Source organism: Squalius cephalus, assembly GCF_949319135.1.
Source record: "Squalius cephalus genome assembly, chromosome: 4".
NCBI lineage: Eukaryota > Metazoa > Chordata > Actinopteri > Cypriniformes > Leuciscidae > Squalius > Squalius cephalus.
Genome location: NC_137125.1, coordinates 43,651,762 through 43,667,230, shown reverse-complemented (window position 1 = coordinate 43,667,230; position 15,469 = coordinate 43,651,762). Strand labels below are relative to the sequence as shown.

The window sequence follows — 15,469 nt, the reverse complement described above, 5'->3', positions numbered from 1 at the left end:
GCTCTCTATATCTTGGTTTTTGCCTAATCACCCCAAAAGATCTGGCAGAGTTCCATATGATAACCAAGAATAGGACTGTAGTAACCATAAACAGCAATGATGTTTATGTGCTTTAGAAATTGAGGTAATAATGAAGTGCTGAAAGAATTAAAAAGATTTAAGAGTGTAGAAGTACAACGGGTGTTGCTAGAGTTATGCCATGCTACAAGAACCAGCAAGACTCTTCAGGGGAATGCCTGAAGGCCATATATGTCCATTAGACCTTCTGCAGCAGATTACATCAATTCTCAGCTCCCTTAATGGTGTAAACAGAAGGTCTCGGTGACAGAGTGAAACGTGTGTTTGTGTTAAAAGTCTACCGTATAAAAACAGATGAGGCCTTGCAACGAGTCAGCATGGGGTATAGCCCACTGAGGAACGAGTCTACGGTGAACGAACGGTTGGTTTGCCAGGCCAACAGCTGAGACTAAACAGCTATAATGAAATAACAGAAACCAATTAGAGACAAATCCAATACAATTGCCCTGGTCTTTCTTTGGTGCTTTTGCTCAGCTAACGCAGAAAATCTCTTTAAGGAGAGAAAGAGAATACATTTATGACTAAGCCTCGATTTTTCATAATGTCATTTTCAGTAAAAAGGTTTGCTTGATTACACACAGTGTCTAAACTAGGGCACAAACTCAGGAGAACAAAATGGCAGTCAGCAGTTTCTTTTGTTAGCAGCATTAAAAAGCTTCAAGAATTCAAATACTGAATCTCATCTGAATACCCTTGAAACTTCATTTCCCATGATGCCTTGTATTTTTTGGGGTGAAATAAAAGTGCAGAATGTGTCTTGTTTGACAATAACATTTATTTTACTAGAAATGCACAAGAGGACTTGCATAACTATTCATTTTTTACTAGTCATTCAGAGAAGTAGTCGACTAGTTAGCTAGCCAATATTTCCTGATGGCCAGCTGTAGGAAAAGCCATGTCATGTGATCCGCGGCTGGTCGACAAAAGTCAACATCATTGACTAAAACGCAATAAAACAAATTCTTTCCTCAAAGGTCCCTTTCTGATATTTTTTTTTTTACAAAGAAGGTCACATCCAGCTTTAGAGAACTAGATATCACAGAACGATCATTGGCTATTATGGCTGAACAAACCAAAGATTTGAGCTCTAGTAAGATGTGAAAAGTGAAAAGAGACTGCAGTGATCCGTCCTTAGAATCACACTAAATAAAGGTCCGGTCACATTTACCATGTTCGGTGAAAATTCAGTCATTTTGCGGCATATTGACCAACAGAATGCAGCTTGGTTTGAAAGAGACTTCTGTGTAAGTTGTGCTTCCGACATCACTACACAAATGGCAATACATTTTTTTTTTACCTTTTTGCCAACAAGAATTCACCAATTCTTCAACCTGGGGAAATAGTCAATGGGCTGCAGGCTGAATTACACAGTCAATTCAAAGAACACGAAAACTTCTTCCCAGCACTGTCCAGGGCTCTGTTGTGCTACTAACCCCATGTTTAGGACTCTTTTTGACTTGCTAACATCTCTGGACAGACATATAACTCTCGCAGGTTGGTCTACAAAAATGGAAAATCCCATAATGCACATACAAAGAATTGTGAGATCTTCATGATTTCCTACTTATGTATCCCCTACGGAAGGTTACAAACAACACACACTTCTATACCCTTTAAACAAACACAAAATAACATGGCATGATGAATGCATGTGCAAGTCAAACGCAGTGCACATTCTCTAATGAGCAGCCCATCTCATGTATCTCCCATCTACTGGAATAGAAAGTGTTTCTTTCAAAGATCTGTAATTACCATTCCATGAGCGTAGTGAAAAGCCCCATAATCCTTTGGGAGAGACGGTGTAGCCGAGATAAAAATCCACTTATTAAGGTTTGGGTGATGGTTCTGTCAGCAGGGGATGAAGGGACGAGAGAAAAGGAGGGAATGAAGGAAATGAGGGCTGAGTCTCTTAATTTCAGCATCATTTTATACATATTTCTGCTATAGTGCATGTAAAGGAAGTGTGATGGTTTGAGTGTAACCTTTTTTATATGCAAATTATATTTATCCAACAAACAGCGACAAAATGGGATGGGATGGGATGGGATGGGGTGGGGTGGGTGAGTTAGGAGCTCTATAACAGCAGACACACACCCGCTGCGCACCTTTTCTAGGTTGTTCCTGTCTTGTATTGTCAAGGGAACAGAATGAGTGACCCAGTTGTGAGGAAGCCCATTTTCCTGCTTCCACAGCAGAGAGTCACACCGGTCACCTCTTGAGACTGGAGGGAGCGCTGTGATTGGCTAATGTAGGCTCACCTGCAATATGTCCTCTACTGTTACAGTGACATGTGAAGACCACGGCTCATAAATCAGAGAAAGCGAGAGGAGGAGGAGGAAAGAGAGAGAGAGAGAGAGAGAGAGAGAGAGAGAGAGAGAGAGAGAGAGAAAGGGAAAGAAATGAAGATGAAGGAACAAAAGAAAAAGATAAAGAGCTGGCTCTGCGGTTAAGCAGGACAGCAGCTATTTCTCCGTCGCAATGCCAACACAACACATTCAATGACAGTCATAATTTATGCGTTACAGTTTCAAAGAACACAAATCAGCTGAACAAAGTAGGCCTTGCATTCTGTATTCAGAGTTGCTTAACTGTAAAGTTGAATGTTTAAAAGTAGTATAAATTCAGCTAATAAAGCAATGGATTGCCCTTGTGTAAAAAAACGCATCCTTGTACAGCCTATTGGGGGTTTTATTGCATGCTTAACAGACAGGTGTCAGATTAATAAATAAATAAATAAAACAAGTGGAAAATGTTGACGTGTTTAAATTAATCAACTCAAACTTTCTTACAACCGGTTCTGCTTTCAACTACGGCCCTGAAAAAATTTCAACCCTCATCTTCAGACACAAAGACGTTTCGAAGACTAATTAAAACAATAGAAGTTTGGAGTTGCCGAACGAATATGAATAACCTTTCGCCACACTATTTAATTAAAGATCAACTTTGGTTTTAATTAAACGTTTGAAAGAGAATGTTCACAGTCTGTTACACAGAGTAATTAATGTAGAATCAAGGAGTTCCTATCTGGCTGAAAGGAGTGGCGCCTCAGCATGTCTGATTCTAATCATTCCCTCACCATCTTACACACTTAGCACTTCCGCAGGCTTAAGAACATGTTGACAAACTCTGTCACACGCGCACTCACAGTTGATTGGACATCGCCTGCGCGTGGATCAGATCAAACTGGGTTGATTAAACCGAACAGAAGCATCTCTTGAACTTGAGTCCTGAGCTTGGTAAGGCTGTCTGCTCACAGAGGCGGCAGCACTGAATAAAGTAATACACTTAGCACATAACAAGACATTACTGGGTACAAGCAAAATAGAGACATTAAGGTTCTAAACCAGTTTGGACAGGATGCAGCCTTTATGCAGCTGGTAAACGTGACTGGGAGGAGTGATTATAGTGGAGAATTGTGGAAAATTACACATCCGATGGGGATTTATGGGTTTTATGCAGTTGCTTATGCAATGCACTAAACTTGATTCTCATTTCTTACACGGTGAATTACATACTATTTCACATACAGTATTTAATTATTAATATACCTAGAGATTTTGCAAGAAAAAAAAAGTTTCTTCACCTTCCAAAATTCATCATGAATTACAATCACACGGAGTACAACTAACACTAATAGGCATTGATCTAATTACACAACTGCTTCTGATGGTCCATGACAGTTTGATTTTCTGTAGGAGTTTAGAGGTTGTTGAGGAAGAGAGGGATGGTTCTAGCAGACAGATGTCCATTAGTTCAGAGAGGCTCTAGTAGCAGAAGCTGCCATTCGAAGGTGGGCATCTCCTCCAGGGCGTTTTGGTAGTTTTACGGCAGTCTTAATGGTCTGTTTACTGCTGTTTAAAAGGAGAGGTCTGGCTCATAATGCTTTAATAAGACTTCTCATAAAATACTAGAGGCTTCTGGACTTTCAGGGTGGATCCAGACATGCTAATTATGGTGAGAGGACAGAACAGAAAGAGAGACAGTCATAGTGTTTGGAAGACATATATGAGAGAATATGAGAACATTTTTCAGGAGCGTGACAATCAGCTGTCTACAAAATAGTGTAGATTTCAAACATGTCAAAATAAAATCAATGACCGACTCATCTGAGCTCGTTTCAGAGCAAAATATTAAGCTAAGCACAAAAATCCATGTTTACAATTCAAGTCAAGTCTTATTAATTGTATTCAGTACAAATTTGGTATTTACTGTAATTTGCAGTTTACTTTTTTATAATAAACTAGCCTATAACTAATAAGCTATATTTAATTAATTTATAATATAGTATAAATGTAAACAAATTTAATTTGTAATATCTATTTAGTATCCATTTAGTAAACAAAACCAGTTGAGAACCCCTGGTGAAGCAAACTACTAGTTGAACGTTTTTAAGCTACAGTTTCAATGCAATCTAGATAACACTGCCACATCCACACAACCCACAATGTCTGTTATTCACACACACACACACACAAAAAAAACCTTTCCACAGACACTATGCAACCCAGCTAAAATAGACATGGTAATCTAAGCCCCGCATATCTTAAACTGGCGCTGAATGGTAGAGCGGAGCACGTATCCTCCATTACTGCAGTATGATTACAGAGCTCTGGCATTCGCTTCACCTCGGGATGAATAACCCTCCTTATGAATGAGCATAGTCAAGAATATTCTCTTTCCCTCTCTCTCTTTCTCGCTTTTTTGGTGTCTCTGTCAGCTTTGATTTCTCACTTCCTTTCAGAAAACATCCAAGAACTTCACAAACGTGGAACTGTGGCTGAATTTAAAATGATCAGGGAAAAATGTCTTTGTTGCACCCAAAATTTCCAACAAGAGAAGGCTTGAGTGTGATTTATTTGTACTTACAAGACAGAAGACCATTTAATTTAATAGTATTAAAAATAGAGACAAGCACAATGAACACCACAATGACTACAATTCCCATGATGCTCTGCCCCATCTATGATGTGTGTAATCAGTGATGTAACAGAAGAAACCATGTGCAGCCACCATGCTGAGCTGCAAACGGGCTTTATGAATTATAGAGGGCACAGAGGAGTGGTAGACCAAACAAAGCTCCACTAAAAATAGACACATATCAAATGCATGACATGTCATGGCTATTTTTAGACCCAATGTGTTCATGCAGTGCAGGAGCTCAAACCTTCCTCTTACTGATACAGATCTAATACACATCCTTATGTCAGGAACATACTCTACACAGGTACACAAACATGGATGTGAATGCCAAAGTATGCCAAGTGTGAGGTGGCATGAGCTACTGTTCAAAGGTTTATGGTCAGTAAATGTTTTATTTTTTTAAAGAAATTAATACTTTATTTAGCAAGGATTGATCAAAAAGTAACAGTAAACTTTTGTGATGTTCCCAAAAAAATCTATTTCAAATAAATGCTGTTCTTTCTGCTCTATTAATCAAAGAATCCACAAAAATATTAAGCAACAAAACATTGCTGAAAATAAGAAAGATTTCTTAAGCAGCAAATCAAAATATTTCTGAAGGATCATGTGACACTGAAGACTGGAGAATTAATGCTTCAATGGCAGTCTTGCCATCACAGGAATAAATTACATTTTGAAACATTAAAATAGAAAACAGATATTTTAAATTGTAATATTTCATAATTTTTACTGTATTTTGGATCACATAAATGACTTTAAAAACATTACCAATCCCAAACATTTGAGTGGTAGCATGCATACTTTTTTCAGCACTCAGGGGGTCGATACATTTATTCATTTAAATGTACACATGAAACTAGATGTTATTCAGATATAAAAATACATATAGAAGATCAAGAAAGCTTATAATTTCCCACAATCCTGTGCATTTCAGCAGTTAGCTCAAGAAACGTCATTAACAAGAGTGATTGAAAGTGAATTTGTTTATATAGTTATCAATTAAATCTATAGAAATAAGCATTGGATTATTATATATTAGTTTGCTTAGGCCTATATCTCTAAAGATCACTTGAATTTGTTCTAGATCATACGTGATGTTATGATGCCATGAAAGCTTTGGGTAGGCTTTCTGTGAAGTCACTGATTGCGTTTACACAGAAAGAAAAGGTGATGCTGCATCCTCCTATTTTTCTCAGTTACCTTCATTCCCCCATGTGCCCTCCCTTCTTTTCTGTGGCTGAATAATAAGCCCAGTATAAGAGGCTGGTGTGTGTGTGTGTACGCGTGTATGTCTGACCCCAGATACACTAACAGACCAGCATGTTGTCGGCAGTGTGGATCTCAGACCGCTCCCAGGTCATTATTGCGCCTCACTTCTCATTTGCCGGCTATGCCCACAAAACAACCGCAGCAAAAGGTTTCCAGCTCTGCCACAGAACAGACCAACTGCAGCTAAACTCGCCTAGAAAACTGCACAAAAAAGTCATTAAAATGGAATGAGACACACACGCACAGAGAGAGAGAGGCAACAAGACAGGCAGGAGGTTTATCAACACATTATAGTGTGGAACCAAGCAAGCCTTAGGAAAAGAAAAGACAACAATTTTGTATTTTTTAACTATATTTTTACATTTACTGAAGATAGCAGTAATGCACATGCGCGTTACCAAACCCCCCAAAATACGGAGATATTATTTATGATCGTGTGAATGTGATAAATTGCGGCAAAGCAGACTGATATATAATATCTGCTGTTTAATCTCAGCCAGACTGATAAATGTATGTTGTGTTCGATTACTAGATTGGGTTGTTGTCACACGACAGGAAATGGTTATTTTCTCTCTGATAAGTGAAGCTACTGCAACATGCCACAACACATGGTAGGCGAGAGAGAGAGAGAGAAAGAGAGCAGCCTGGCTGTCATGGCAACCCTCCCATAGATTCATAAAGGGAAGAGGCCTAAGTTTTGCTGTAATAGAAGTATTCAGGACACACGCATATTGAAGTGTCTCTTACAAATGAGTTGTGTACTTTCACACTGGATGTTTCTCTATAGGCCTGCTCTGTTTCTCTGCAGAAAGGCCCAACTCGAAACCACTGTGTTTTCCTCTGGGGTTTGGCATAAGCAGCTGCAGAGAGAGTGATAAAACTGTTGTATACACGGGACACACACACACACACACACACTCTCAACATGCCCATATTCACATATGCACTCCGAAACACACACACACACAGTTTCCCCTGCATCTAAAGCACGCTGTCCTGCAGCATATTTCATCATTAAATTTCAACACTTAATCCTCTGCTCCAGTGGCTCCAGCTCTCTCAAATCATTTCAATAATCTACATTTGTGGTGAGCGTCCAAACAAACACACACATCCAACGAAGGCGAGCCAACCCACCAGGTTTGGGCACACAAAGTAGGGACGGGTCACGGTGGTAAACCAGTTGACTAATCATCCAACAACAGACAATATATATTTATAACAATTTATATTTTCATATTTTATACATTCATAAATGCATATTCAATAAAGAACTAATAATAATAATTTGTTATTTATTTGTTTGTTTAATAGTTTATTCATTTATACATTAAATCCATTCAAATATAAGTACCCTGACACATCCCTAATACTGTACATAGTGTATTCGCTCCTATGTACATGCTCACAAATCCGTAAAATAAGGAGAACTGGAAAAATTAGTGAGAGAGGGACGTACAGGCAGTCAGATCTAAAGGATAACGTGACCTTTTCCCCACCACCTTCTACCATTCATAGACAAATTGAAGCCTTTTCCGCCAGCCATCACCATCGACAACCGGCAATCTGAGCTGTCATCCTGAAACAACCCGTCTCCGCGGTCTGAACAATTTTACAGTGTCTGAATCGTGCCCTTTGATCTGTGCATCTCCTCAGTGGTGTCTCCAAGGGCCAAAGAATTCACTTCAGTGCACACCTCATGGCTAAATGCACAGAACCTCATCAGATAACACATACTTCGACCCATCTACACACAAGCATTTTCCCCTCTGTCCTTCACACTGGGCGCTGTCAGCCAGACTTCCTGTGCCAGGTCCGCTTCAAGGTTAGCTGCTCATTGTATTGAGTGAGTGGCTGAGGTTCTCTCAGCGGTAAGCAGGCCTACTGGATGCATTATCACCTCGGCGGGGGGGCTTATCCGGCCCTCCTGGTCTGCGTGTACCCCGCCAGTGAAACGGGCTGCCACGAATGCCTCGCGCGAAAGGATTAAAAGACTGTCGATTTCACCCTTGGCTCAAAACAGATTCGCTGACCGCAATTAATAGGTTTAATTTCACCCTTTTTGACATAGCTACTGGCCAAAGCAGAGGATTGAGGCCTTGGCCATATGGCCTATTTCTTATATATAAACACTGAAAGGCATCATGGTGGGTTTTTGAAAGGATAATGTAGATGCCTACTAAAGAGAACTAAAGAGATTGGAGAGAATTAAGCCAACGTGTAAAATCATACGTGGTGGCATAAATTTCATTTATAACATAAATGTAGGCCTAGGCCTATATTTAAATGTAATTAAAGGGGTACTTTACAGCTGGCAAAATGGGCTTTCAATAAAACTTTGCGGCTTATGCAGTAAGAAAGGTGAACATTTTTTGAAATCGGTGCTATCTGACTAGAAAAAAAAACAAAGAAGAAAGGCTTTTGTCTTCCCTTTTGCCAAATACGTAGGAAACCTTCAACACCCATAATGCACTTGGTAAGGTGACGTCCAAGGCCACTCACACCAGTCTGCTACTGTATGAATATGCTTGATCAGAGTCAAATGGTGCCTTTTAGTCAAAATGGTCTTTTAGGTGGACTTTTAGTCAAAAATGGTGTTGACTTGTATTGCTCCCTGGTGCAAGAATTTAAAAGAGTAAACGTTTAGTGGGAGTAAGTTACTTTTGGTTTCCAGTGAAGGATCCAGTGCGTTGTAAAATATGCTGTGGCAAATATGGAGCAAATGCCACGAAGGAAAATCTGAAAATCTTATAGTCAACATTTCAAACCGGATGACCACAAACACAGCATTTTATGCCAAACAGAGGGGGAAAGCTGAAAAATAACAACTGCTGTCCTGTCGATCCAACTGTCCATAAGCTGTCAAAGGCCTTTTATGTCAGAGCGGACTTTTGCTGGCAAATAAATGTGAATTTATCGGCCTAGGTAACACAGACAACAAGTAAACATTGCATATTTTCAACCCGCTTTGTATTGTTACAAAGTCAGAAGTATATGTAAATGAACAAAGTTGCACTTTAAATACTATTATTTCATAATAGTATAAAATAAAATAATAATAAAAAATAATAATAATAAAAATCTATATTACAAAATACTTTTATTAAATAAATACATTAAATAAATATAAAGCATAAATTCCTTTATTTTGTTGCACTAGAGACATAAAAAGTGCATTCAAAATTTCACACAAATTTGTGGAAAAAAGAGGCATAGGGAGAGAGAATGCCTGATAGATGGGTGGATTAATGAAGAACAAGGGAGCAAGAGGGGACAAAGAGGTTCCAAAGTCCCAAAACCACATCTGGTCTGGGGTTCCGCCACAGTGCCAGGGGTGCTGAACAACTGCTGCAGCAAACGCAGCAGTTTCGTGTTTTCAGCTCTGTGCTTTTTATGCTGATGGCCGTGTGTGCACGCATTATAAAAACGTGTCTGTGTGATATTCTCTGGAGGGTTTAGAAGTTGTTTACTGCTTCTCTCTAGGGTTTGGCTACAGCTCTGACTTTTAACACGGTGAGACACAGAACATCCTGCCATTGCACCTCCTCTCGGAGTCAATCACACAGACAACGGTAACTACAGTTGGAGAACCGCAGTCATGCTGAATGCAGTAAGCCTTGGATTATCCTATTCAAATTTAAAACAAATACCTGGTGGAGATTCTAAACTGCAATAAATGGAAATAAAAAAATAAAATAAAATATCACTGCAACACAAGGAAAAACAAGACATCTCAAAACTCTCATTTTGATTTCATGGGGTCTTTTTTCCCCCAGGTTTCCGTACGACTCTCGCATAAACGATCAAAGTTGCTCCAGATAATATTTACTTTTCATGATGAGCTCGTCTTCAGCTGGTAAACAATTTACTGAGTGTGACGTGCTGGCGGACTATAAATCACCATGCAAAAAGGACAGTAATAAACTCATTTTCATTGATTAATGACTGCCAGCGAGGACTATGTTCTTGTTTTGTCTAAAAGGCAACTGTGACATCATCGGCTGTTTTCCCGCAGAGATCTGCAATCACTGAAATGGCAACTAAAAGGTTTCTGTGTGTTTGTGTGTGTGTGTGTGTGCATGGTTATGTGTGTCCGTCTGCATGAAAGAGAAAGACACTGTGTTGTCTGTCTGTTCCTTGGAGATTTGTTTGGCTTGTTCGTATCTGGAATTTGGTGTCTGTCATTTCGTCAATCACAGTCTCTAACAAAACAAGTCAGTCATTTTTTTAATGGAATAGCACACAGAAAACATCCTTATTACCTGCAAGATCTTACAGAGTTAGTTGTCTTGAAGTATGAGTGCTCCATCTCTATAATTACAACAGTCTCAACTGTAACAATAAGTATAAGTTTTAATAATCGTTCTAATTCAATAATAGGGAAGTCGACACCACAACTACATACTGTAGATAAATGACACAGAGGAACAATTTCAGAACAACCTTTTCCAGCTGATGAATGACAGCCAATCGGAATCCACCAGACTTCAAAGAGCAGCACATGCTTATAATAAAGTGAATGTCATCGTGCCTTGGTGTGGAAGCTAATATAGTTATCATTCTTGGTGTGAACAAGTCTTAAAACTGCCGTAAGTTCCAGGACAACTAACATTGCTTACAGCACCAAAACAGTTTGTTTTTTTTTGTGGGGGGGGGGGGGGGTCTAGCCTGTTATGCCATGGATTTTCATCCACAGCCAGACCCAACTACAAAACACACCACCACAATAACAAGAATGCGTCAAATTGGAATCCTGCCTTTTGGCAAAGATTTGGCCGTCTGTAACGTCAACACCCTGGAGGTTTAGCACTTGAGAAAAAGAGAAAAATGATACTCTCATTCTCACTCATCCTCTCTGTCTGTCTTACCCTCCCTTGCTCTCTCTATTTTAATGTTATTTTCTGCTCTGTGCAGTGTCTGGCTGGCCCTTGGATTTGTCTCAGACACGGCTCCTCTGAGGCACAGTCAGAGAAGAGGGTACCGGGCCGAAAGCCCCTGCACCGCATCATCCAATTACCCCCGACAGCCTCTGCCTGTGCAGGGATTCCCATGGCCCTCTCTGCCTGACTCTCATTGCGCCGCTTACCAACCGTTTCTCTCTACACACGTCATACACAACAGCAGAAGATTGCCGAGCATGACCATGATTGCAAAACTCACTGGATCTAACGTTCTTACAGAATGGATGTAGTTGACCACGCTCTGATCTTCTCATGTGTCATAAATGCCAAAAGTCAGCAATTACTACACAAGACTAGCTCGATCTCTGATGCTTTTTAGAAGCTTACAACAATGATAAAATGATTGGATCAGTAAACTCCTTGGTTTCTCACGCTCTTGCAAAAGAAACAAAAGTCCTACCTTTTTCAGACGACCTCCTTTGGTCCCCACAAAAGCCAAAGAGTGGTTCTTGTACACGTAGGCGATAACGGATGTCAATTTGTCATTGGATTCGGAGAAGAGTGGAATTCCGCGTACCATCTCAGAGACGCCAAGTGGGGCGTTCATATCCAGACCACAGAAGTTGTCATCGATGGTGAGAAGCTAGAAAGGAGAACAAAGGATGTTTAATTCAACTAATTAAGAGTAGTGTGCAAACTAACGGTCTCTAAAATAATTTAAAAACAATAGATGAAAAATCTAAAACTAGTCAACCATACTAAATCAACTTATTGACTCGTTTTAGTTTAGAGCAGTGTGATGAAAAGACAATGGCCTATTATCATTAGCAAGGATGTGGAAAATGTTACCAAGGTTGGAGAAAAAGCTTTTCTGTTTCTTTAGACTAGCTTGTCTCAACATACGTTTACTGGACCATTTGCGAGGCAGCTTCGCAACAGATTCATCATTGTCACTATTTAGCTACAACTCAGCCAGTCATATCTAAAATGGGTTGAGAGGTTTATCTGATATAAGACCAAGTGCATTTATCATTTCAGGTGGAAAAGCATCTTAAAAAACATCTTTTAAATATGGCGTCTCAGGTGATGCCGTGTGACTTTGTGTGACATGTAACATATGGCTGGGAAAGTTGCCAGTGTCAGCCAGAATAGAGTGATTTACAGCTTCTGATATAGAAATAATAATTTGGTAATGCATCCATATTTCAGTCTGCTGAGAGGGCTTTGGAAACAACGGCATCCATTGAAACAGCTGCACAGACCTCAGGATAAAATGTCAAACAAATCGAAAGCATGATTAATGATGCCCAGGGCTTTGACTCATTGAGGGCATGAAACCATAACACTTCTCAAGTGCTGCCAAATATGATATGCTCATGGCCTTTAATTCATTCATGAGTGTCTCCTCAGGCTCTGATCAGGCCTGCTCAGAAATAAAATTTGAATGTTAATTTAAACTGATTTTTAAAATCTATTATCCTGATTCAAACAGATTCATAAAAAAAAAAATAATAATAATAATTTAAATACTAAAGTGTATTTTCACTCGACCACATTTCTGCTAAAGCATTTATATTTTGTTCATACACACACACAATATTTTATGCAATATATATATATATATATATGGTCTGGCTGGAAGGACGTCAAACCACATAAAAACTTAAAAACTTCAATATCTCATGTAAACGCACAAATATTACAAAAACTCCCACTGTTTGTGTTTGTGTCATCTTGTACAAAAGTTTGACCTACATGATGTCAGGCACTTCAATGGGTCTAGTTTTGTTTTAAAAGCATGCCCCATAATTGTCCATCATTGAGAAGCAGCATGACAGGTGTCTCAAACTGCTTTATTAGCATTAATATTTAAGTTTTTAATGGCCTATTCTCTTAGTCAGAACATGAAACACGAGACAGCTTGAGCTGTGTTTTGCCCCTAGGCACCAACCCACAGCACAAGAGACTGGGCGAAGGGCAATCCTGAGTGATGCCTAGGTCGGGAGAGGAAGCATCTGGATGTACATTATCACTAACAGACTATGTGTATGAACTGAAATAAATGTACATACTCCCTTGATTAGAGTTCAATTACATTTGAAACGGTGTTTATCTTAATAACAATGGCCTCCGGCTAATGATATTTTTGAAAATCCATTGCAGGCCAGGGGACAAATCTGTAGTAGAGCGGTTATCGGACCAACCTCTGAGAGACGCGATCAATCAAGTGACCGGATGGGTCTTTACATGCAATATAGCAAATGTCTATTTGTCAGCGTTCAGGAGATACAAGACCCTTCATTAAGCAAATGGAAGACAGGGGCTGTCTCTCTAAAATGGCGGTTTATGAGTGATCGGCCAAATCGATAGTGAACACCGCACTCAATTCTCAGTTCACTCAATAGAAGCCGGAATGAAGAATAAATTGAGAAATGAAGAAGGGAGCTGAGAGAGAGAACAGGGAAATGTTCAACGTCGTATATGGTTTTTTTTAACTCTCTCTCTTTGCAGATGTCTGACCTTTAGAAATGTTCTCCTGTCAGCCAAAGTCTGCGTGCCGCTCGGCTCGCCTATGCCAGCCTAGAGTAATTGTGCTCATTTCTAGCGCACGGCTCCTGTTAGAAAGCCACAGCTACATGAAAGATCTGTTTTCTGCACTGTTAGTCTTTCTGCAGATGTCTCCTGTCCATATCGGGGGCCATGAATCATCATGGGTTGTTGAGGCAGCAGCAATCTGCTTTTACGTGCGCACCTGCTTACACACGCAAAAAAAAAAAGAAACTCGACCGCAATCACGGCCTTGATCCTGCTTACACGGGTCAAAATGTGTAAAGCCCCAACACAGCAGACTTATAGCAACAGCTACAAAGACTTGCCACCTCTGATGTTAGGATTGAAAAAACTGCGCTAAGAATAAACACAATGACAGTAATAGTTGTGACACAGACTAATGCCTTTTGGCATTGCGGTTATTTTATCAAAAGGCCCAGGCCTCATGTGGCAGGGCGCATATGCCTGTGACACAGACAAGGGGGATGGAGCATGTGTCTCGTCGTCTTCTCATTGGCATATGCCACGGTATTTCTGGCAAAGGGAACAACATGCCAATCAGACCCTATGTGCTGCAATCTAATGAAATAGGCTTCCTGTCTGTCAACCTTTCAGGAAGCAGACACGTTTTCATTACCTAGCCACATAAACATGACATTTCCTCTCTCCCCATCCCGACGCAAATAACATCTTTCGACACCCCATGTGCGAGAGGGGGCGCCCTCCCTGCCGGCCATCAACCTTTTCCACTTCTTCGTGCTCTCCGTTTCTCTGACTTTAATGCTTCCCTTCCATCTACGACTGCCTTGCTCGCTCTCGGTGCGGAGCGCTCGAACAAGCTGCCGCATTATTGGCAATTTCACGCTGCGTGTCTGAAGGTGTAAAGGAGGTGGTGGTTGGGGGAAGAGAAAAAAAGGAGGAGGGAATGGTTTGACGAGCGCAACTAAAAGCTTCTGGATCGGCGCAGGCGCCGTTTTTCATTTGAACTGGTTCCAGAGACAGGGAAGCAGAATCAGGTCATTCGGACCACTCGCTGCCTGGCTAAGTCCAGCAACACAAAGGCAGCTCTCTTTCCTTGTGTCGGCGTCTCTGTGTCCCAGGATAGAAACACAAGTAGTGAAATCCAAGCTTTTTTTCAGAAGCTTTTTTCTAGGTCTTTTTGTCCAGTTGGAGCACATAGGGGACCAACCTTGAAGAGCGTCTGGCACAAGTAGTAAAAGGAACCCTGAATGCAGGTCTAGAGCATGAACTACACACTTTTTAGTTCAAAAACACCTTTTGTATTCCTCACTGTTAGCTGAGAGGCCGCAAAACATTTTAATGTGTTATTAATAGATCACAGTTTGATCAAAATGCAGAGTTTATGCAAATAAACCCTGATCATTGCTGCAAGTGTACATCATTCAGATGATGAATCGGCTCTTCAAGAGCTAATTCTGCACAGTCATATAATTACCCTTTCAGAGTCTTTCCTTTTCATGCTCAAGTAATATCTCACGCAGGGATTGTTGTTAGCAACAAAGACATTATTTCCCACAAATCTCAGCTCCATGTTCAACGTAATTATATCAACACTCAATCAGCTCTGAGCACGGCAATCCTTGTGTTCTCACAAATCTGCAGCATTTAAGAGGTCTTTTTTTGTGTGTGTCCGTTATGCATTTGATTGGGTGCATTCTCCACTCGGTCGGTCTTAATAGTTTCTACCAGGTTTGAACATCTGATAGACAATCACACCAGCTCTCCACAGA

At 40.2% G+C, this 15,469-nt stretch overlaps 1 protein-coding gene across 1 annotated transcript in view; it reads right to left on the bottom strand.

Annotated features, from left to right (window-relative positions):
• Positions 1-15,469, bottom strand: part of plxna4 (plexin A4) — a 195,223-nt gene that overhangs the window by 154,104 nt on the left and 25,650 nt on the right. Inside the window, exon 3 of the mRNA XM_079869813.1 lies at positions 11,629-11,811. Coding sequence (XP_079725939.1) covers positions 11,629-11,811 — 183 coding nt within the window. The remainder of the gene's footprint in view (positions 1-11,628; positions 11,812-15,469) is intronic.